The sequence below is a fragment of the Acinonyx jubatus genome, chromosome D1 (assembly GCF_027475565.1).
Source record: "Acinonyx jubatus isolate Ajub_Pintada_27869175 chromosome D1, VMU_Ajub_asm_v1.0, whole genome shotgun sequence".
In the NCBI taxonomy this organism is placed as follows: domain Eukaryota; kingdom Metazoa; phylum Chordata; class Mammalia; order Carnivora; family Felidae; genus Acinonyx; species Acinonyx jubatus.
Genome location: NC_069390.1, coordinates 15,370,293 through 15,394,999, shown reverse-complemented (window position 1 = coordinate 15,394,999; position 24,707 = coordinate 15,370,293). Strand labels below are relative to the sequence as shown.

General features: G+C 42.3%; 1 protein-coding gene and 1 long non-coding RNA gene across 3 annotated transcripts in view; one reads left to right on the top strand and one right to left on the bottom strand.

Moving 5' to 3' along the window:
• Nucleotides 1–13,543, bottom strand: part of NUP160 (nucleoporin 160) — a 50,931-nt gene extending 37,388 nt beyond the window's left edge. The window contains exons 1-7 of the mRNA XM_015075615.3: nt 13,243–13,543; nt 12,863–12,974; nt 7,904–8,114; nt 7,370–7,592; nt 5,985–6,063; nt 5,028–5,142; nt 4,374–4,532 (exon numbers count right to left, since the gene is read on the bottom strand). Of these exons, the coding sequence (XP_014931101.3) occupies nt 4,374–4,532; nt 5,028–5,142; nt 5,985–6,063; nt 7,370–7,592; nt 7,904–8,114; nt 12,863–12,974; nt 13,243–13,396 (1,053 nt within the window). The 5' untranslated portion in view covers nt 13,397–13,543. The remainder of the gene's footprint in view (nt 1–4,373; nt 4,533–5,027; nt 5,143–5,984; nt 6,064–7,369; nt 7,593–7,903; nt 8,115–12,862; nt 12,975–13,242) is intronic.
• Nucleotides 13,407–24,707, top strand: part of LOC106978010 (uncharacterized) — a 65,797-nt gene continuing 54,496 nt past the window's right edge. The window contains exon 1 of one of the 2 annotated variants that reach the window (XR_008290339.1): nt 13,407–13,461. This is a non-coding gene — a long non-coding RNA (uncharacterized LOC106978010). The other variant, XR_008290340.1, reaches the window with a different exon arrangement.

The following is a 24,707-nucleotide window of genomic DNA, read 5'->3' as shown; positions in this document are numbered from 1 at the left end:
TACTTTCCACCACCAGTGCACAAGGGTTCCAATTTCTCCATACCCTTGTCAACACTGCTATTTTCTGTTTTTTTGGGGAGGATAGTAGCCATCCCACGGGTGTGAGGTGGTATCTCATTGTGGTCAGAAGCCTGTTTTAAGTTTATATTTTTACCAAAGTGCCAGAGATAATTTAAAACATATGCACAATACAAATCAACACTAGTTAACTTTTACTAAAAACAAAACTCTATAAAATAATTCAAGTGTAGTATTTAATTCTATTGCCAAAACAAAAAATTTCAAACTCAAAAATGATACTTTATGGATATTTTAAGTAATTTTTTTGGAAAAAGAAAATTCACTGTAAACTGGTAAGAGTGACAATGGTTCTCTCTTTATAACACAGAAGTTACTAAAGGGTAGTACTAAAAGAAAAATATACAGGGGCGCCTGGGTGGCTCAGTCGGTTGAGCGTCCGACTTCGGCTCAGGTCATGATCTCAGTCTGTGAGTTTGAGTCCTGCGTTGGGCTCCGTGCTGACAGCTCAGAGCCTGGAGCCTGTTTCAGATTCTGTGTCTCCCTCTCTCTCTGACCCTCCCCCGTTCATGCTCTGTCTCTCTCTGTCTCAAAAATAAATAAACGTTAATTAAAAAAAAATTAAAAAAAAAAAAGAAAAATATACAGAGAGTCCCTTCTGAGAAAAAGTAGGAGTGTATGAAATACAAAAGATATATGCAGTGTTCATATTCATCCTAGTCTAGAGCTGTATTTTACAAGTTGCAGATCTCAACCTGTTAGTGGAATATAAATCAATTTAGCAGGTCTCAACCAGCATTCAAACAACAAGAACAACAACAACAAAGTATCAAAGTTCATCAGTTCATCACTCATAGTAAAGGTAAACATGTTTCATATATTTTTTTCTTGTTACATGTCCATCACCACAATATGTGTATAGTAGATACTAAAACAAGGTATGTCTTGTTGGAAAAATGCTGGCCAAGCATATAGTGCTTCTCAAATTACCTGTGGTAAAGGACTAGTTTTTTGTTTTATTTAATTTCCAACCTGTTGCAGATTGATACTTTATTTATAACATACAGGAATCTTGAATATGGACGTCTGTAGCAATGTCAAACCACTATAAAAGTATCTGAAAGTTTACTCTCATGTTCTGTAGCTATCTTACTGCAAACTGGTAAACAAGAATTTGTGGCCCAGGACCAGTCTGTGGACCACACACCACAGTCTACAGGACTTCTGTTTGAGAGTTGTATTAAGGTCTTAGATGGAATACAGATGGCAGCTTGTATGATCAATGAGAACAAGATCCTGGAAATAACCGAAGTAATACAGTTGCTAAAGAATTAGAATCCAAAGAACCAAAGGAAACACCAGAAACAAATGAATAGGAATGCATATAAATATTAGAGACAAAGGAAAAATAAATTTCAACTGTGCCTATTAGAGGCAAATACAGGCTGAAGAGCAGGATTTGTGTAGGGGGAAAAAAGTCTACAAGTTCACCATAACATGAGTAGGTCTAACTGGCAAAAAGGTTTATCTGATTTTAGGCTTCATTAATAGAACCATAATGCTCAAAACAAAGGAGATAACAGCTCTGCTCAATTTCACACCACTCCTACACTCAATTTTGAGTCTTTTAGAGGAGTGCTTCTCAAAATGTAGACCATAGACTGTTTCAGGGGATCAGTGAGGCCGAAGCTCTTTTCATAAGAATACATTATCTGCAATATCTGTGTTAATATTTTTGCATTGATGATGCACAAGCCTAAATGAGAGGGTAAAATTACTGGTGCCTTATAATGAATCAAGGCAATGGCACCAAACTGAACACCCTTGCATAAGAAAAACACTCAGTACTAGGAATAGAAAGGAACTTCCTCAACATGATAAAAGGCATTTATGAAAAATTCACAGCTAATGTCATACTCAGTGGTGAAACACTGAAAGCTTTCTCCCTTAGACCAGGAACAAGACAAAGATGCCAGCTCTTCCCACTTCTATTCAATATTGTACTGGAAGATCTATCCAGGGCAATTAAAAAAAAAAAAAAAAGGCATTCAGTTGATTCAATTGGAAAGGAAGTAATAAAACTATCTTTATTTGCAGATGAGGTTATCTTGTATACAGGAAGTTCTAAGGACTCCTCTATAACCCTATTAGGACTAATAAAATAATTCAGCAGGGTTGCATGATACAAGACCAATGATACAAAAATCAACTGTATTTCTATAAACGTTCACTGAGTAATCTCAAAATAAAATTAAGAAAATAATTTCATTTCAATAATTTCATTTCCACTAGCATTAAAACGAATAAATACCCAGGAATAAACTGGTCAAAAGAACTGCAAAACTTCTACTCTGAAAACTATAAAACATTGTAAAAAGAAATTAAAGATGTAAATATATGGGAAAACATTCCATGTTTATGGACCAAAAGACTTAATATTGCAAAGATGGCAATATTTTCCAGCATCATCTACAGAACCAACATAATCTCTATCAGAATCTATCAAATAATAATAATAAATATATTTTGGTCTCTGCCACTGGGTGCTGGCACTAAGCTAAAACCCTTGTAATTTCCTGAATGATGAAGATGATAGGAGCATCTTATACAGAGCTCTAGAATCCCTTGGAATTTCCTGGGTGATAAATGCCTTTTATTTTTTCAAGTAGGCTCCACAACCAGCATGGGGATCGAAATCACCCTGAGATCAAGAGTCTCTACTTACTCGTGCTCTACTTACTGAGCCAGCCAGGAACCCCAGAAACACCTTTTGTTCTAATGAGATGACTCCTAGATAGCTTCAAGGATTAGGGCTGGTCACTAGAAAGACCAAGCCATGATTAGAAGCTTGAACTTTCAGCCCCAACCCCCATTCCCTGGGGTGGGGAGAGAGGCTGGAAATCTAGTAATAATGGATTATGCCTACATCATGATGCCTCCATAAAAATCCCTAAAATAAAAATCCCTGAAGTATGGTATAAGGAGAGCTTCCAGATTGGTGAACACATCCATGTGCCAGGAGGGTGGCAAACTCCTACACCACAGGGCAGAGGCCTCTGAACTCAGGATCCTTCTGGACCTCACCCAACATACCTCTTCATCTAGTTGTTCATCTGTATCCTTTGTCATATAGTAAACTGGCAAATGTAAGTTACTGTTTCCCGCAGTTCTGTGGACTACTGGAGGAAACTGAGACCGAGGTCAGGGTCATAGGATGGATCAAGAGCCCAAGGAGGTAAAAAGAGTATCCACATTTGGCTTAGAGTGTAGGTGCATGAGCAGAGTGTGAAGGCTTCCACACATATGGAAGGCCTGGTATAGGGTGGAAGCTCAAGCAGAACAAGGAGGGTGTTCACATAGAGTAGCAGTCTGTATTGGTGATTAAAGCCCAAGCAGGGAAGGAGGGTGACCACTGAATAGGAGTGGCAGAGTATCAGCTCAAAAGGCATGAACAAGGCATCCATATGGAGGGGCAACCTGTAGTTGGGCATCAGAGCCCAACAAGGGTGAAGAGGCACCCGGATGGGCACCTCCAGCACAGTGAGGACAGACCCTACCTCAGTGAAACGTTATCCGGATTAAATGGATAACATGCATAAAGCGTGTGAACCCAGAGTAAGCACTGTCCAAGTATTTGCTATTAATGTACATAAGGGGCCCGGCATCATGGCAAACACAGAATATCCAACGAATGGTTGTTTATTACAGGATTACCATTATATGACATCCTAAATACCTCATCTACATACAACAGCTAGTGTTTGGAAGACGAGCAAAATTATTTCTAAAAATTAACTTCCCTCCAACCACTTAGTAACACCTGCATCCCTTTCATAACTCCATTTTTTCACCCAGATGTCCAAACTGGCTCTTTCTTTTTTTTTTTTAATTTTTTTTTTTCAACGTTTATTTTTGGGACAGAGAGAGACAGAGCATGAACGGGGGAGGGGCAGAGAGAGAGGGAGACACAGAATTGGAAACAGGCTCCAGGCTCTGAGCCATCAGCCCAGAGCCTACGCGGGGCTCAAACTCACGGACCACGAGATCGTGACCTGGCTGAAGTCGGACGCTTAACCGACTGTGCCACCCAGGAGCCCCAAAACTGGCTCTTTCTTATTTAGCTTTGGTTAACTTTTCCTTTCACGTTCCTTTGAACTCTCTACTCCCTTTCACCACGACTTCTTCACGATTTTTTTGATTCACACATTAGCACAAAACCCATCATCTCCACAGAAACAACACATGAAACACCTAGGTTGGTGGGAAGAGCTTAAATAGACTCAAATGTATCTCCCGCTACTTGCCCACATCAGTACATACAGTGTAGCTTGATACAGGTCTTATTTGTTTCATACCTGTCCGCGTTTTGGTGAATGCATGAACAGCCCTAGGTAGAGTCCCATGGAAGGGGAATAAGCAAGCCGTAACTTATGTCCAGTTCCAATACTGAGCTGAAAGTCTTTACTCACAGGAACATACTCCAGCATGTCGGCCACCATCAGGCACATTTGGTCCTGCTCAAGATAAGCCAACAAGTAGTATCCAAGAATATCCAAGTCAGGAAAAACAAACTTCTTCCCCTTTGAAAGGATGTGCACTCATCACAGCTAGCACTCCTCTTTTATCTGCTAAGGGACACTAAAGATTTTTTTTTAAAGTCTGAGATGAAAATGTCTCTTAAGTCTGATAAATAAGATCATCTAACTGTTTTGCTTATGAATCCTGAAAACTGTTTTATCAACTTGCATTTACAAAACACATTCATTCCTCTTAAGTGAACATTATTCTTTGTACTATCTTAATTCTGTAGGATTCATAATTATAAATATATAAAAAGGGGAGAAATGTATGAAAAAGCTAAATGAAACTGTCTGAATGTAGAAATGGCCTGCAATTTCCAAACTTCAGTGATCTTAATAATCTTTGACAGAAACAGCAAGATTGACTTCAATTGTCTTACAATTCGCAATGCTATTTTAACTTACAGTAACTATAAATGTAGCATTTACCTTATAAGACCACATTCGTAGTTTATGATCCTGGCACAGAGCAAAGATGAAGGCATCGTGCTCGACACAATGAACGGCAAGAGCAAGGGGACGATCTGAAGGCCCCTGGTCACCTCTAAAAACATAAACCCCAATTTTAGGCTCGTAGTGTTCTAACTATCAGGTTATTAGAACTTGTTTTTAAAAACTTTTTTAACATTTATTTATTATGAGCATGAGCAGAGGAGGGGCCGAGAGATGGAGAGACACAGAATCCAAAGCAGGCTGCAGGCTTTGAGCTGTCAGCACAGCCCGACGCAGAGCTCAAACACACAAACCGCGAGATCATGACCTGAGCCGAAGTCGGATGCTTAACCGACTGAGCCACCCAGGCACCCCAAGATTATTAGAACTTGTAATTAAACAGATAAAAGAAAGTTATAAATGTACCATTTTGTTTAAGATTTTAAGTATTTCCTACATCCAACATGGGGCATGAACTCGCAACCCCAAGATCAAGAATTGCATGATCTACCGATTAAGCCAGCCAGGTGCTCCTATAAATGTACACTCTTAGTCAACACAAGGAACCAAGAGTTTACATGCTGGTATCAGAGAACTATATTTTCTACTTGGTCTATAACCAATCACTATGATATAGTTTAAAGGGCTCTACATAAGAAAGGAATAGAGTTTTAATCATCAGAAACTTCCTACTTCTAATTTTACACAAAATTAGTGAGTCAGGGCAGAGCACTGAGTTGAATATCATGAGAAAATATAGAAAAAATCAGTTTCTGCTATCAAGATGTCTGAGGTGTGGCTCTCCTCAGATGGACTGTGATATTTTGCAGACTCTTCTCCTTTCCAGTATAATGCTTATCTACCTTAGAATAAGACTAGAATCACTAATAGTTCCTGACCAGTGCAAAAATGAAATTCTTGGGCCCTTTGGTTTGCCCACCAGACACCACTTACCTGATAGCTGTTGGCATCCAGCCTATAAGCAGTCTCTGCATTACTGAACTCTGTTTTAGTTCCACAACTGACACCATCCCTACGAGATTGAAAACAGACCAGTGACATCCAAGGCACCTCTTGATCAGACTCAGAGAAACTCAAAAACAAAGATCCATCCAATCATGAACAAGGTCCTTATAACAGGTGACAGGCTTCTCCATTTCCATACTGAATAAGAGGGCTTTAGGATGTACCTTTCCACATACATCACACTTAAAATATCTTGAATCATTATTGCGTTAATAAAAATAGCACTAACATATTGCTAGGGAAAATTTTTGCCAAACAGTTACAAATAGTAACCTGATTGCTGCTCAGAACAGTCATTCTTCCCAAAAGAATCATTGGGTTCCTTTCATGTGTCAGGCACAGTTCTAGGTGCTGAAGATGTGGCAGTAAACATTAAAAAAAAAACACCTGTCCTCATAAAACTTACATTCCACTGGGAGAAGGGCAGAAGCCGAGACAGCTCACAAACTAAGCAGAATGGTAATAAGTGAAAACAGAAAGCATACAGTGAATGCTGTGTGTGTATGTGCAATTTGGAAAAGGGTGGTCAGGGAAAGCCTCACACACTGAGGGAACATTGAGTGAAGACCTTGAGGAGTTAAGGGAATGAGCCAAGCTGGCAGCTGGAGAAAGACTATCTTAGGCAAAAACCCTGATGTAAGAGTATGCCCGGTATGTTCAAGGAATTGCAATTGCGAGAAGCATGAGGCTGGTGTAGAGAAGGCGAAGGGGAAAAAAGAGGTCTCTGAAAGCCAATGTAAGGACTCTGGGTTTATTCAGAATGATATGAAGAACAAACCCTCACTTGAGGGCTTTGAGCAATGGAGTGACATGACTCTACTTAGATTTAAGTGTATCTCAGAAGTTTCTGTAGAGGGGTAAGAACAGATCTGAGGGATATTTAGGAAGATAATGCAATAATCCAGGCAGGAGACAGTGGTGACTTGGAGCAGGTTATCAGCAGCCGAACTTCCTTGTGTCAATTAACTTATTTTAGTTATAGCACCTCAACCTGAAGGTAGATAACTAGTCAACTCATCTCTACTACAGGCCTTAGACTAGGCTGTCTCACAGTTATGTCTTCCCACATTCCGAAAAGCTTTACAATTCCTCATCCGCTGTATAAAATCTTACCTTCTCAGAAAACAAACAAAACAAAACAAAAAACAGTAAAAGCACTAGAGACTCCTTTGGCAAGCAACACTGAATGATCAATTTCAGGGGGAGTAGAGGAGCAATTCCTGCCTTGGATGATGGGTATGGTCTTCTAAGGTCTGTTTTACTGCCAACATTCCTTGCTTAAAGTTAAATCCAAGTTCAGCTCCCACTCTTACCAGGTATGTCATAAGACGGTAGTTTAAGAACAAAGATTCCCCCAGAAGCAGACGGAAGAGCAAACAGAGCCTCCCCATCACTGCCAAGCCAAGCTGCCGAGGAGGTAGAATTAGGGGAGAGTCCAGGTACTGCTGGAATTAATTGAGAGTTGCAAGGATCCCTGAAATCAACTTTTCCAACGTCAGTAAATATTGACTGCATCTGACTTTCAATTACCAACTCCTGTGAAGTAATTAAAAAGAAAAATCTGTTAAATCAAAATAAACTGAATTTTGCTCAGTTCCTTTCAATGGCTACAAAAGTTTTAAAAGAAACAATTGAGCCTGGAAACAAAGCTGTTCTTTTTCATCAAGATTATTTCAACTTAAAAATGTGTCTGATCATTTTAAATTGTAACTATCAAAAGTATGCTTGGTAAGAGCTACCAAGAAATCCAATTTTCCTTCAATTTCTAAAGGATATTGCTCCAGCATTAGATGTGTGACAACCAGAGTAACTTGGGAAATAAAGGATATTACTCTTAACCAACTTACGCTCCTATACATCCGTGAAGGGTGTGGTAAAAGTAATCTGTGCACTGTCTGATTGGTCAAGATCAAGATTATCACATGATTCTGAGTCTCAGAGACGTGAACCCCTCCAGGTAAGAGGCTGCAATTTTGGAATTTGAGGCGAACTGCATTATTCAACAGATTTACGTCCAGTGACTCTTCCACCAGCTCCAATGTATCTCCAGAGGTCTTCCTATTAAAAAAGAGACATTTGTTTAAACAGTTTATGCTTTCCTAACTGACTGTTGTCTTGAAATATATGGAAGTGGCTTCCAGATGAACTTTCCCAATTTCGAAGTTTTGGGTAAACAAATTCAGATCAGCTTTTAGAATCTAAACCATCACGATACATTCATTTGCCAACCACAGCACCATATAAAATTCCAATCTTACTATATGATTCTCTGTTAAAATGGAGGCATTTCCAAACTTGATGGCTTATTTATTTAGGATGATGATACTCAAAGTAACTGAACCCCACTATAAAGAAAATTCACACCATGCACCCCCATTACTTACAGTGGAATGCCTCTACTATCAGTACTACAGCATCATACTATGGTGACCCTAACAAATGTGACTCTTTCCCTTTCAGTGACTTCCTCTTGGATGCAGGGAAGACCTCTTCAGGCGCAACTCTGCCATACGGTAGCACTGGATCATAGAAAACACCGCGCTGGGAGGGCCCTACCTTCTCATCAGCTCATTTACCAGTCTGCCTGCATCCTCCCCTGAAGAGGGAGTCTCCTTCCAGCAATTCGAGGGCAACCTCTGATGTTCTCAAGTATATCCCTTCTGTGTCCACCTCTCCTTCTGCCAAAGCCTTCCCTCAACATTCAAATGTGCTCTTCCCTGGCCTCTCCCTTTCCATCACCCCATTCCTGCCACTATCTGGCTATCACCATCTCTCCTTTCCCCTCCATGGCCATGTCTTCTCTATCTCCTCATCTCCCTCATACTCTTCAACCTGCCCTCTTCTTACCAAGGTCACCACACCAATTCCAGTGGATTCCTCAGTCCTGTTCTTACTTGACCTCTTAGTAGCATTCCCCATACTTGACAATGCTGTCTTTCTGAGAGTTTCTTTCTTGACTTCGATGATACTACCCTCTCCTGCTTTTTCCCCGTGTCTCCAGGCATTCCCTCTCCTTCTCCTGGACCTGACGCTTGCATTTGATTTCCTCCAACCTTGATTTTCGGGTGTCTTATCTGCTTACTGTACCCATTCTCTCAAAGCGCATCTTTTCCACCCCCGAAGCTGTACGCACCATGTGAACTCTAATTTCCTAGGGCTGCTTTGCTTCTGGTAACTCACGGCACGTCATCAGCACTATTTTTTGGACTCTCAACCTCATCTCTGAAAACCTGCTTCACCTTCCTGTTTTATGGTTAAAGTTGGGTCCTGGATCTTGCCCTGGGGACACCCCCCAGAGTCCTCTCTAATGGTGGTAAGCTCTCTCTACCACACTCTCTGTGCTGGGGCCTCAAAGTGGGGCACAGCTGTCCTGCTTGCTCCCCACTGCCACTCCAGCGCCACTGTTCCTCCCTCCCTGCCCGAACTACTCAGCTCTGAGGCATGTGCAGCCAGACACCACCTACGACCCCTGCCCACCGCAGTTATCTGCAGGTCTCTTTCATTCCTTGAAGACTAGCTCCTGGCTCACTGTTACTCTCCCACACTTCCTTTCCCGCATCTATATTTTTTTCTAATATCTCACTTTCTGCAGTTCCCCTCTAGTGATTGCTCTTGACTGTGTATGCATACACTATTATACTTCCTCCATACACTTGCATTGCCCTCCTTCGAGAATTGGAGTTCTCTACTTCTCTCACAGGGGTGCTCCTTAAGAGAGCTATTCTGTACTCACAATTCCTGTCATCTTCTCTCCAGAGCCCAGCCACTTCGGATGTTTGTAACACAGTGGGAGCAGTTTCTGACAAACCTCCACCACGCAGAGGTCTATTTTCATTTCTCTGACTTATATGCAGTACTTAACAGTTTTTCACTATTCTTCTCCTTGAAATATTTCCCTTAGCTTCTGAGGTAACACTCGCTTTTTGTTCAACTCTTATGTCCCTCCTATTCCTTCCTAGTCTCCTTATCTTACTAAATATTGGAGTGCTCCAGGGTTTAGTCCTCAGACCTTAACTTTCCTCCACTACACAAGTTCTCAACAGGGGAACAATCTACCCCACTCCTTAATAACATTTAATAGTACCTGGAGAAATTTTTGCTTGTCACACTGGGGAGGGGGTGCTCTTGACCTGTAGTGGGTAGAGACCAGGGATGCTACTCAATACCCTAAAATGTGCAGGGCAGCTCCCCACAACAAAGGTTTTTCTGGCCCCAAATGCCAATACTTCTGGCGATCTCTAAGTGATCTCATTCAGTGTAATAGCTTTAAATGCCATCTAATGCCAGCAATTCCCAAATCTATATCTTTAGTCCAAACTCTCCACTGAACTGGCTACTGCCTCAACACTTCCACCTGGATATCTAACAGGGGTTTCAAATGAAACCTGTTACAGAACACCTAGACTAGCAAACCTGCAAAACAAAGAGACCAAAACACCCACTTCACCTTCACTCTTCTCCAACTCAATTGATGGCATCTCTGTAACTTCCAGTTGCTCAAGACAAAACTCTGGAGGTCACCCTTGATGCTTCTCTTTCTGTATACCCTATATCTGAACCAATAGTAATTCTAACAAACTCACCTTCAAGACATATCCACAAACAGAATATTTCTCACTGCCTCTGCCAATACCACCCTGTTCTAAGCTGCCAGCATCTCGTCTGAACCATGGCACCAACCTCCTAATCAGTCTCCCTGCTCCCAACCTTTCCCCACTATACCCTGTCCTCAATACAGCAGCCACAGCGATCCTCTAAAAACACAACCTAGATCAGGTCATTCCTCCACTTAAAACCCTTCAATGGCTTCTTCTCATCTAACTCAGAGCAAAAGTCGAAGCCTTAAAGTTACCAACAAAGCCCTGATTTGACCCGTGGCTACTTTCCTATTCTACCCTTTGATCACTTAGCTGCAGACTCCTGGCCCCTTGCCATTCTTTGAGCACAATGAACAAGCTCCTGTCTGAGGTTCCTTGCATTTTTGGTTCCTTTTTCTTGGAAGGCTCTACCTGAAAAATCTCATCCCCCAGATACCTACTTCCTCTGCTCAAATGCCAACTTCTCACTGGGTCTTCCCTGACTACCTTCTATGAAAGGTAACTGCAGGCATGTCCTACAGGCATTTCCCTTTCCTCTCACCTTGCCTCCCTGTTCTCTATTCCACTCATCGCTGGACAAACTGTATTTATTTGCTTTGGGGGGTTATTGTTGTTTATTGCCTCTTTCCCTCCATGAGAGCAGGGACTTTGTTTTGTTCCCTGCTATATTCTCAGTCCCTGAACACTGACTGGAAAATATTAGGTACTAAAAAGTATTTCTTAAATGAGACTTGTACGTCAAACATAGGTCTCTCTTCTGAGCCTCAGACCTACACATTTCAAGGCCTACATGACATTTCTGAAGGGCTCCTACACAGGTAACTTCAAATGTATCAGAAAGAATTATTCACCTCTCTCCATCTTCTTTGTATTAGTAAAAGGCAACTTGCCCACCCAATATCTTGTTAGTCACACCAGAAACCAGGGAACTGACTTTGTTCCCTCCATTTCCCTTCCCATCTTCTACCCCATATTCACTCTGTCACTAAGTCCTAGTGAAACTGCCTTCTAAATGCATCTTAAATCCATCTATTTCTCCTTTCCTAGCTACTCCCGTAAGTGAGACACCAGCATCTCTCACGTGGGCCATCATTAAAGCAAGCAGTTTTTTTGTATTATACCTATCTAACTGAAATCCACCTGCCATGAAGTAAAATGATTTTTTTTCTTTTTAAATAAAAGGGATCAAGACCTGAGCTGAAATCAATAGTCAGACGCTTAACCAACCGAGCCACCCAGGCACCCCTAAACTGTTTTTTTTCTTAATGCAATTTTGGTTATGTTAGTAAAGAGTAACTCTTTAAAATCCTTTACTCAATTACTCAATGTGCTTGCGGGGAAAAAATCCACAACGCTTAGAAAGGATCTGAGGGTCCTCCACAATGAGTCCTGCTTATTTCCCCCATCTCAGCATCTTCACACCACTTTCCATTTCGCCCACTGTACTTAAGCCACACAGATCTCCATCCAGTTAGTTCCTCAAACCTGCCCAGTTCCTTCTATCTCATGGATTTTGCATATGGTGATGCTGTGTGCTGGACGGCTCTGTCCCCCAATCCCCTCCCTGCCCGGCCAACTTTTCATCCTACAGATCACGGGTTAAATGTGATATCCTTGAAGGCCTTCTCTGTCTCACTAATAACATTTGGTCCTCTCATTAGCCTCTCACAGCCCCTATACTTTTCCTATGAGGCAAGTATGAAAAATTTGTATTTATACACCTATGTCGCAGTCCCTTACTTTAGTGTCTTTTCCTTCATAAAACTGCACCATCAAAAGCAGGTCCACACCCATCTTCAAACAGCTACAACATCTTGCGTGATGGAAATGGTGTTGCTTTTGTTCACCACTCCATCTCTAGCAAACTTAGATACTAGACGTGCTCAGATGCCTGATGTGAAAGAGCTCAAATGTATTTGAAGAATTAAGGAAGCTGTAGAACACTATAAAAACACAATGAGTTCAAGTTTAAGACTGGACTTTGGGGCTTTATCCCATAAACTTCATTTCCTCTGCTTTTAGTGCTGCCTGGAAGGGCACCTCTCCTAGTACTCTGCGTCTCCCTAATTTTCCCCTGATTCAGATGTGAAAACAGTCCTCTTTTCCTGTCTATTACCGCCTCGGAGAATGACATTCTGGGAACAGCCACGAGAAGTCAGAAGTCCAACAGCCCAACCTGCCAGGGGGGTTGGCGAACACAGCACTTACCAATGAATGAACCTGTTCCTGGTGACGGCGAACAACTTGCCACTTTCCAGATAAGAGAAGCCTCCCGCGCTCTCACTGTATTTCACGGCTCCAGCCAAGGCATTTGCAGTCCCTGCCAAAGAAGATTGGTCAGCCCGAACACCTAGCTCTTTAGGGATGATAGGGACTGAAGGCACTGAGAAAGCAGAGGGTGACGACTGACAATCCATACAAAGAGAAGGGGAAGAAAGGAGGGCGAAGTAGGACACTACGGAAGCTCTGATCCCGGGGCTATAGGCATGTGGACTTAGGAGTATGAACGAGGGGTCAGACATTTAGGGACCCATAGGAGATGCCCGAGGGGAAGGACCGGATGGCGTCCTCCTTAGCTGCTTCCGTACCAATGCCGCACACTGTGAATTCCCGAAAGTGTCTCGGCCTCTCGCGCTCAGCACCGCTGAGCTCCACGAAGCTCCGTTCCAGGGCTCCCGCCGCCGCCATCTTCCCGCCGCCGCCGCAAGGCTCGACGGGACGCAAGCAAGGATGGGAGGCCATCGTCACTTCCGGGGGTGGGGCGGGCGGAGTTGCGGACAGGTGAGGAAGCCAGAGGAGAAGAGAGGGTAAGACGGTTCGTTGCAAGGCTTCCAGTCAGTTGGCTGGAGAACGAAAGTGGGCAGGGAGGAAGTCAGAAGGGAAAGGGAAAGAGCGAGCCGATTCTGCTTGCGGGAACATTCGCCTGGCCGGCTGGGATGCCCCCCAGGGGGCGGTGCCCTTTTCCCGGCGACCTCCGGGAGCGGGGCGGGGCCGGGTTTGTTTCCATTTTGAAAACCCGGGCGCGGGCGGCGGTGGAGCTGAGCTTCCCGGGAGGGGCGAGGTCCGGGGAGGCGGGGCAGCTGAGCGCCCTCTGCCGGGTTTTCCGAGTTCGCGGTCACCCTTCCCTGCGTTGGGGTGGCAGTCCGTAAGTCTCCTGGTCTCCCTTTTGGCCTTCGGTTGACATGTGGAATGGGGAGAGGGAATCTTTTGTATTGGAATCTTTTCAAGAGGCTGTATTCGTGTAATCTTGTGTAATGATAGATATTGCGTTCGATAAAACATTGATACAACTTGCTGAGATTACCTAAATACTGCTCACTTGCGTACGTGAAGGGAATTTGCCTTTGCTTCCATTCCTCATCTGGAAGTTTGGACGATACTGTGACTTTGCCCATATCTAGGGCACAATAGATGCCCAGAACTGGGGAAAATGCTGATTTTCAAGGGAAAATGTTTTTCTTTTTTCCTCAGTAGTCAACATTTGTTAAGCAATTCTGTTATTCTTGCTATTACCAGTGACTGCAACCTTTCGCTGTCATTCTGTGTTTCATTGATCCAATGCTGACCACTCCCGCCTAACTTTCCAGCTTGCTCCTAGGACACCAACGCTAGCGATGCCATCCCTCCATCCCACCTACTGTGTCCATTGTTCTTACACCTTTTCACTGTCCCTCATTTCCTTGAGGTTTCCTTCTTGCTCTGCTTAAGTTCCGTTTAAATTACTCCTTTGCCTAGCTCTCTTCCTCTTCATTATGCTCTGGTAAAAACTACAGCTTTGATTGAATCCAAGTCTGCAGCTGAACAGGGCTGGAATAAAATACGCAATCATACAGATGACTTCCTCTACCTCCATTAGGCTTCTAAACCTTGAGTGGGTCCATATTGCTGCCCAACAAACACATCGTACTTCCTTTGTCCACTTATGGTCCAAGATACGAGTATTTCACAACTTCTCTAACCGGTAACACCTCCTCCCTCCTCCTCACTCTCAGCTTGCATTTTCACTTACAAGATTGATGCAATCGAAAGAGAATTTCCCTCACTACCACCTCTCCCTACCTGCCTTCATCTGTACCCACATACTCTGCCTTCCTGTACTGTTACCACTATAAATTGAACTGCCCCTGAACTTACGGGAGGACAACCTTTTTACATTTTTTCCAGATCACCTACTTAAGGACACCATTCTAGTAGTTATATCCTCTCTCCTACGTCTTCAACCCCTGCTCCTATTTACTGACTTGCTTCCCTAAGCACACAAACATGCTGTTATTTTTCCTTCTCACCACACACAGAAACCCTCATTTGATCTCTGCTTTCTTTAGCTACTATCTCCTACCTCAGAGCTGTTCTTCACTGTTAGAGCAGAATTCAAGAGCTTTCTGTTTAATTTCTTTTCTTCCAATCTCTCTCTTTTTTAAAATTTAGTTTAATTATTATTATTATTTTTTTAAAAACTTACATCCAAATTAGTTAGCATATAGTGCAACAATGATTTCAGGAGTAGATTCCTTAGTGCCCCTTACCCATTTAGCCCATCCCCCCTCCCACAACCCCTCCCGTAACCCTCAGTTTGCTCTCTATATTTATGAGTCTCTTCTGTTTTGTCCCCCTCCTTGTTTTTATGTTATTTTTGTTTCTCTTCCCTTATGTTCATCTGTTTTGTGTCTTAAAGTCCTCATATGAGTGAAGTCATGTGATTTTTGCCTTTCTCTGACTAATTTCACTTAGCATAACACCCTCCAGTTCCATCCACATGGTTGCAAATGGCAAGATTTCATTCTTTTTGATTGCCGAGTGATACTCCATTGTATATATATACCACATCTTCTTTATCCATTCATCCATCGATGGACATTTGGGCTCTTTCCATGCTTTGGCTATTATTGATAGTGCTGCTATAAACATGGGGGTGCATGTGTCCCTTTGAAAGAGCACACCTGTATCCCTTGGATAAATGCCTAGTAGTGCAATTGCTGGGTCGTAGGGTAGTTCTATTTTTAGTTTTTTGAGGAACCTCCATACTGAGGTTCCAGAGTGGCTGCACCAGCTTGCAGTCCCATCTTCCAGTCTCTCTTAAACCCACTATTATCAGGCTTTTGCCCCTGCTGTTCTACTGAAGCAGCTTTTTTCAAGATCTCCAATGACATCCATTATATCTAACTCTGAACTCTTATTCCTTTTTCTTTTTTTTAAAAGTAATCTCTACACTTAATGTGGGGCTCAAACTCATGACCCCAAGATCGAGAGCTGCATGCTCTACAGACTCAGACAGCCAGACACCCCTGAATTCTTAACCCTGAACTTAACTTGACCATCTGCAACATTTGAACAATTAGTTGCTTTCTTGCTCACTTTCTTCACACGGCCTCCAGGGCACCACACTACACTCTCTTGTTTTCCTCCCATTTCACTGACTGTTTCTTTTCAGACTCCTTTGCTAATTTGCTTCTCTTTTCCCCAACCCTCTTAATGTTGGAGTACCCCAGAGCTCAGTTTTTGAGCCTGTCTAACAAATAACTCCCCTGAGGATTTCATGCAGTCTTCTGGCTTTAAATACTAGATTGCTACATTCTGATAATTCCCAGATGCAGATCTCCAGTGTAAAAACCTTTCTCCCTTGAACTCCAACCTTATGCATCCAACTGCCTATTCTTTTTCTTTTTTTTAGAGTTTTCATTTTTAAAGTAAGCTCTAGGCCCAACATAGAGCTTGAACTCACGAAGCCGAGATCAAGAGTCACATGCTCTACTGACTGAGCCAGCCAGGCACCCAGTCCCTTGAGTGCTCAGTCTTTGCATTCATCTGCCTACAAACATCACTGGGATTCCCCCACAGACCTCTCAACCTCAACATATCCAGGACTTAACTCATTTTATCTCACTCTACACCATTATGTGATTATGTGCCTATCAGTACCCAGTGACCTGATTTAGAAATCTAGGAATCATACTGGGCACAGAGATCCTAAAACCCTTGGAATTCCCTAAGTGATGAGAGGATAAAGGTGTCTTTTTTTATGCTAACGAAATGACTTTTGGAAAGTCCCTAGGTAACTTAAAGGTGGGGGCTGGTTGCCAGGGGAAGCAACCGTGTGATTTGAAGGTTGGAACTTTCAGCCCCACCCCAGCCCCCAATCTCTGGGGAGGTTTGCGAGGTTGGAGATTGAGTTCAGTCACCAATGGCCAATGATCTAATCAACCACGCCTATATAATGAAGCCTCCGTGAAAGCCCCGAAGGGTGGGTTTGGAGAGCTTCAAGATTGGTGAACCAGAATAAACCCATTGTACTGTGCCCGAAATTCCATGGGAACAGAAGCTCTTGCATTCAGGACCTTGCCCTATGTATCTCTATCTGGCTGTTTATTCATATCCTTTAGTATCCTTTGTAATAAACCAAAATCTAGTAAGTAAACTGGTTTTCTGAGTTCTGTGAGCCACTCTAGCAGTTAATCAAACTGAAGGAAGGGGTTGTGGGAACCTCCAGTTTATAGCCAATGGTCAGAAGCACATGTGACAACCTGAACTTGCAATTGGCATCTGAAATGGGAGCAGTGTTGTGGGACTGAGCCCTTAACTTATGAAATCTGATGTTATTTCCAGGTAGATAGTGTCAGAATTGAGTTAAATTTGTGGGATATCTGGTCAGTGTCCACAGGAGTTGAGTTAATTGCCTGGTGGTATGGAAAAGTCCCACACACTGGACCTCTGAAAAGTCTACTTTTAAATATCATGACAGTAGGGATTAGGTTTCAACATACTAATTTGGGAGGTGGTGGTGAGGACACAAACATTCAGTCTCTAACACTTCTTAAAAAGTTTCGGGGACTCAAAAAAGCCTTTCAGGGGCTCCCTGTTGCCCTGACTTCTAAGGTCTTTGTCCTAATTTAAGCTTATCTACCTTCTTTAGATTCTTTTTTTTTTTTTAATTTTTTTTTTCAACGTTTATTTATTTTTGGGACAGAGAGAGACAGAGCATGAACGGGGGAGGGGCAGAGAGAGAGAAGGAGACACAGAATCGGAAACAGGCTCCAGGCTCTGAGCCATCAGCCCAGAGCCGGACGCGGGGCTCGAACTCACGGACCGTGAGATTGTGACCTGGCTGAAGTCGGACGCTTAACCGACTGTGCCACCCAGGCACCCCTTTTATTTATTTATTTATTATTATTTTTTTTTAATTTTTTTTTTTTTTTTTAATTCTTGAATCTCCTTGAGGGAGAAACACGTAACACTGTCCCAGGCGTAGACTGCCTTGTTCATACAGTGGGAGTCTTAACTTGAGTACAAGTGGGATTTGGTCATATCTGGGCACATCTGTCAAACTTGTGTGATGGGTTTGCCCGAAACCTACTTGCTAGGGGACTGAAAAGGGACTTGGGGAAAAAAGTTTGCCTTAGGGCAAAAGGAACCTGAAGTAGTTTGATTTGGGACTTAGTTGTAGTGGAGGGATCATTGTGAGTACATTGTGATTCGCCTACCTCCCTGGTTCCTACTGGACTTATATCTGATGTCCATGGAGAGCAGAGTGGGGAACTAGGAAGACAAAAAGACTAAGTACATTATAAAATCTATAAAACATTGAGCGCCCTCAAGTACTGCATCAAGACTGATTATGTGGAGGGTACACAAACAGGAGAAAGCCAGTCTTCCTCCTGTGCAAATGACCCCAGAGCAGTTTTTCCAGTTTAAAGCCTCCAGCATATTGGAGGGGGTGCCTTCCAGAAGTCTGGTGACCAAAGGAGTGGGGTGAGTACCTGGGAAGGACTTGTGTCCTAGAAAGCAGGGGTGGTTTCCCCAAGGAGACTGGAGCCTGGCCAGCACAGCAATTCTTAATAGTAACTTGGTGGAATTACCTGGATTACTTGGAGATGAATTATTTCATGAACACACATCCTCCTTGGATACTCCCAGAAATGCTTGCAGGGCTCTTTAGCAGGGACTGATAATATGCCAGCTGGAGTAGGTGGGACCAGAAGTCAGTGGAATTTGTTCATTTTATGTATGTGTGTGTGTGTGTATGTATATATATGTGTGTATATATATATATATATATGATATATTTATATTTACATACACACACACATATATATGTGTGTGTGTATATGTGTATATATATATATATATATAAATCTTAATGCTTATTTTTGAGAGAGAGGAACAGAGGGTGAGCTGGGGAGGGGCAGAGAGAGAGGGAGGCATAGAATCGGAAGCAGGCTCCAGGCTCTGAGCTGTCCACACAGAGCCGAGCGCAGGGCTTGAACTCATGAACCATGAGACCATGACCTGAGCTGAAAGCGGGTGCTCAACTGACTGAGCCACCCAGGTGCCCCTCTTCATGTTTTTAATGTAATTGTACTTTTACCCATAGGTTGGGGAAATTTGGATATTACTGTATTGAACTATTTCACTCGTGTATGTCATGCTCTTAGAGTTCAGTGTGCTTTATTGTATGAGTTTTCTATTGCTGCTACAGTAAATGACCACAGATTTAGTGGCTTACATGGTTGCATAGGTTAGAAGTCCAACATGGGTTTTGTTGGGCTAAGATCAAGGGGTCAGTAGTGCTGTATTCTTTCTGGAGACTGTATAGGAGAGTCCCTTTCCGTATCTTTTCCAGCTTCATGATGCCAACCCTCTCCTTGACTGGTGGCCCCTTCTTTCATCTTCAAAGCCAGCAATGTCACATTTCTCTCTGACGTCAGAGAAAAGTTCTCTGCTGTGATTAGGTTGGGCCTCCCAGATCATCTAGAATAATCTCCTCATCTCTAGATTCTACAAAGTTCCTTTTGCCATGTGAGGTACTCAGTCACAGGTTCCAAGGATTAGTATGTGGACATCTTCCTTGGGTTGTGGGTAAAGGGGACATTTTTCTATGTACCATATTTACGATTTACTAAATATATCATATTCTCATTTCATTTTTGTAACATCCTTGTATGATAGATTATTCCTATAAGACAGTTAACTTTTCTGAAGCACTTATTAAAAATATAGTTCCCATCAGTTGTTACTATCTTAACCCAGAGTTCAGTCTTAGCATTACTCACTAATAAGGACAACCAGGTGTAAAGTGCCTCCTGGGTGATGCAAAGTGAAAGAATATGGCATCATCTGTAGAAGATTTTTAAACAACTTGATGAAGGTATTAACATACCATAAAATTTGCCCCTATAAAGTCTGCAGTTCAGTGAATTTTGTATATGTACATAGCTATGTAACCATCCCCACAATCTAATTTTGAAACATTTATATCATCCCCCAAAGAACTCCAATACCCATCAACATCACTGCCCCTTTCCCCTGTCCTCAGCATCTGGAAACTACTGAAGTCAGCTTTCCTGTTTCTATAGATTTGCCTATTCTGGGCATCTTATACAAATGGAATAATATGTACGTGCCATTTGGCTTCTTTAACTTGGCATAATGTTTTCAAAGTTCATCTGTGTTATAGTGTGAATCAGTACTAAATTCCTTTTTATGGTCAAACAGTATTCCGTTGTGCAGATATACTACATTTTTTTCATCAGTTACTGGCCATTTGAGTTGTTTTCCTTTTTGGCTATTATGAATAATGCTGCTATGAATATATAAAGTATTCTTGCAAAAATGTTTAATCCAGATTGTGGTAGGCAGAGTAATGCCCTCCCTGCCCCCACAGATGTCTACATCCTAATCCCTGGCACCTGAAAAGGGTGCCTTTTGCCTTACATGGCAAAAGGGATGTTGTAAGTGTGAGTAAGGTTGAGGAATTAGAGGTGGAGATGTGAGCCTGGATCACACAGGTAGGCCCTATCTAATCACATAGTCCTTAAAAGGAGAGAGCATCTCCCTCTGAGGATGGAAAGGGACTGAGATGGAGCAAGAAGGCCAGGAGCAAGGAATGTGCGTAGCCTCTAGAAGCTGGGAAAGGCACAGAAACAGATTTCCCCCGACAGCCTCCAAAAAGGAATGGGAACCCCGCCAACTCCTTGAATTTAGTCCATTTATTTTTGCTTTTAGCTGAAGGGAGCTGCCTTGTCTATGATTATGCCCCCTGCAACCAGTGAGTGGCCAACATGGAAAGATCCTCCCCTCTTGCTTTGATCTAGGACAACTCTGAAGGACCATCTCAGCTCCAGGGTGCTGAGTGGGATGGGTTGAGGCCTCAACCTCTATTTCTGCCCAACCCTGCTTTCCTTAGTCCCTTCCAGGCACTGTTCCTGAGAGCAATCTGCACGCAAATCTCTGCCTCCAAGTCTGTTTCCTGGGGAATCCAACATGAGACACATGCACATGACATCTTGTCCAAGGATGCTCAGCCAGCTGGGAATCCACAAAAAAAAGTTGAGGGGAGAGAAAGAGTTTAGGGGAAGATCTACTCTAAGTTCCAAAATTGGTGATGAAATATTGAAAAGAACGTCAGCTGGGCATTAGAAGGCCTGCGTTCAAGCTCTAGCCCTGCCTCACTGACCTGCTGCTGCCCATCTCCCTGCCTCTAAGGAAGAGGGTATTGTACTTCTTTTTAATGTTTATTTATTTTTGAGAGAAGAGAGAGACAGAGTGTGAGTGGGGGAGGAGCAGAGAGAGAGAGGGAGACAGAATCTGAAGCAGGCTCCAGGCTCTGAGCTGTCAGCACAGAGCCCGTGGCGGGGCTCTAACCCACAGATCGCAAGATCGTGGCCTGAGCCGAAGTCGGACACTTGACCGACTGAGCCGCTCAGGCGCCCACAAGTTCTCTTCTGGCACTGAAGCTCCAGATCTGTGGCCCAAAAGCCAGAGACAGGCTGGATCTTCACCTTCATCTCTCCCTAATTTCCGAGTTCGAAACTGAGTCCCCTCCAGAAGTTCCCCAGGACTGAGGACAGGCATGTCCTTCCTGGGTCAAAATTGACTCTCGAGTTGCACAACTTGTGGCCTTTGGGACACTTAGTTCAGACTGTGAAAATTTCTTAGATGCTTGTCTATCACCAGGCTTTCCACATGTGCCGTATTCTCATTTCTGTGTTGATAACTTAAAATGTCATGCAATCAGTGTGCATGTTTTATGTAGTTTCCTTCTTTCCTTCCTTCCCTCCCTCCCTGCTTGCTTCCTTCCTTCCTTCCTTCCTTCCTTCCTTCCTTCCTCTCTCCCTTCCTTCCTTTCTTTTCTTTCTCTTTCTTCCTTTCCTTTTCTCCTTTCTTCCCTTTCTCTTCTCTTCTCTTCTCTTCTCTTCTCTTCTCTTCTCTTCTCTTCTCTTCTCTTCTCTTCTCTTCTCTTCTCTTCTCTTCATTCCACAAAAGTGTTTGTTAAATTGATGGGTGTCACCTTACAGTTTCCTAGGAATCCAATAATTATAATGTTTACAGTGAGCTTTGTCATTCCTTTTCTGATCTTCAACATCCATCAGAGTCCTTGAAACTTAAAAGTTACCTAAAAATGTTTGAAGGAATTACTAAATGAATGAATAAACCCGCAAAGGAATCCTTAGGAAACTCAAATACCTTTTGAACCATTACTGTGCTGCTGTGGGATGACTGTAATATAAATGGAATCATACTGCCATCTAGTGGTTAGTTGGTGACTTCATTTAGAAGCAAAATGCAGAATGTTAATAAGGTTATTATTTGCGCAGCAAATTTTATTAAAAGATACTTTTATAAGAAAAATACTTTTATCACCTGACACTGTATTGTGAGAATGTCTTGGTTTGCTAGATCACCACTAATGAGTAAGTAGAAGTAAACGGTATTGTAAATTGAAGTTTAAAGCCGATTTTCCTAACCTAAGAGATATTCTTTGAAAGGAGAATTTGGTAGTTTATAGATTTTGGATACTAACCCTTTATCTGATATGTCATTTGCAAATATCTTCTCCCATTCTGTCGGTTGCCTTTTAGTTTTGCTGATTGTTTCCTTCACTGTGCAGAAGCTTTTGTCTTGGTGAGGTCCCAATAGTTCATTTTTGCTTTTATTTCCCTTGCCTCTGGAGACATCTCAAGTAAGAATTTGCTGTGGCCAAGTTCAAAGAGGTTGCTGCCTGTTTTCTCCTGTAGGATTTTGGTGGTTTCCTGTCTCACATTTAGGTCTTTCATCCATTTTGAATTTATAACTCAATACCCCAAAACAAATAATCCAGTGAAGAAATGGACAGAAGACATGAATAGACACTTCTCCAAAGAAGACATCCAGATGGCTAACAGACTCGTGAAAAGATATTCAACAGCACTCATCATCAGAGAAATACAAATCAAAACCACAGTGAGATACCACTTTACACCTGTCAGAATGGCTAAAATTAACAACTCAGGAAACAACAGATGTTGACAAGGATGCGGAGAAAGGGGACTCTTTTGCACTGTTGGTGGGAATGCAACTGGTACAGCCACTCTGGAAAACAGTATGGAGGTTCCTCAGAAAATTAAAAATAGAACTACCCTATGACCCAGCAATTGCATTACCAGGAATTTATCCAAAGGATACAAAAATGCTGATCTGAAGGGGCACGTGCACCCCAATGTTTATAGCAGTGCTATCATGTCCACCAACTGATGAATGGATAAAGAAGATGCGGTAAAAAAAAAAAAAAAAAGATGTGATGCACGCATGCACACACACACACACACACACACACACACACACACACACTGGAATACTACTTGACAATGAAAAAGAATGAAATCTACAAACACAAAGGGACGCTTGGGTGTCTCTGTTGGTTAAGTGTCTGACTTAGGCTCAGGTCATAATCTCACAGCTTGTGAGTTTAAGCCCCGCATCGGGCTCCGTGCTGACAGCTCAGAGCCTGGAATCTGCTTCGGATTCTGTGTCTCCCTCTCTCTCTGCCCCTCACCTGTTTGCTCGCTTGCTCTTTCTCACTCTCTCTTAAAAATAAATAAGACGTTAAAAAAAAATTTAAAACAAAAGAAATCTACACACACAATGGAATACTACTTGGCAATGAAAAAGAATGAAATCTTGCCATTTACAACAACGTGGATGGAACTAGAATGTATTATGCTAAGTGAATTAAGTCTGTCAGAGAAAGATAGATATCATATGATTTCATTCATATGTGAATTTGAGAAACACAACAGATGAACACGGGAAGGGGAGGAAAAGTAAGACAAAAACAGAGAAGGAGGCAAGCCATAAGAGACTATTAAATAAAGAGAACAAACTGAGGGTTGCTGGAGGGGAGCTGGGGGGAGGGATGGGCTAAATGGGTGATGGGCCTTAAGGAGAGCACTTGTTGGGATGAGCACCGGGTGTCATACGTAAGAGATGAATCACTGGGTTCAACTCCTGAAGCCAAGACTACACTGTATGTTAACTAACTTGAATTTAAATAAATTAAAAAAAAAATTTGGTGGTTTAAGTAAGTATGGGAAATGATGATTAACACAGTTAAACATACTTCTTTTCTGCAGAACTTTTCAGAGACATTAATATGATAGTGTGCTTTGTGAAGCTGTAAGAGGGGCTTATGCGTGATGTTTTCCAGACACTTTATACTCTTTTCAGGGAACAACTCATTGGATCATTGTTTTATGGGAAAAAAATTCAGAAACACTGTTTTATTGTCATTTTCCCAATATGTTAAAAATATCTAGGGTGCCTCAGTGGTCTCAGTTGGTTAAATCCAACACTTGATTTTGACTCAGGTCATGATCTCACGGTTCATGAGTTTGAGCCCCACAGTAGACTCTGTGCTGATAGCGTGGAGCCTGCTTGGGATTCTCTCTCTCTGCCTCTCCCCTCCAAATAAATAAACTTAAAAAATATGTATCTATTAGTGCACAGCATTTCCTGACTACGGAGCCTTCTTTGACCTTTATTTCCATGGTATAGTCAGTTCAAGAAGCATCAGAATAAGTCAGGAGTTCTACTCTCCATGTATATGGATCTTAGTTTTTAGGTAATAATATTTTTAATCGGAATTAGTATTCTTCCACATCAAAAGCTTTTTAACATAATCTGCTTTCTTTTGGATTCTAAGAATGTGGTTTCCTGCTCTTTGGGCTGTTACTTTCAATAATTGCCATTAGTGATGGTGGAAATGACTCGGGATTCAACCACAATGCAATTGACTTAAGAT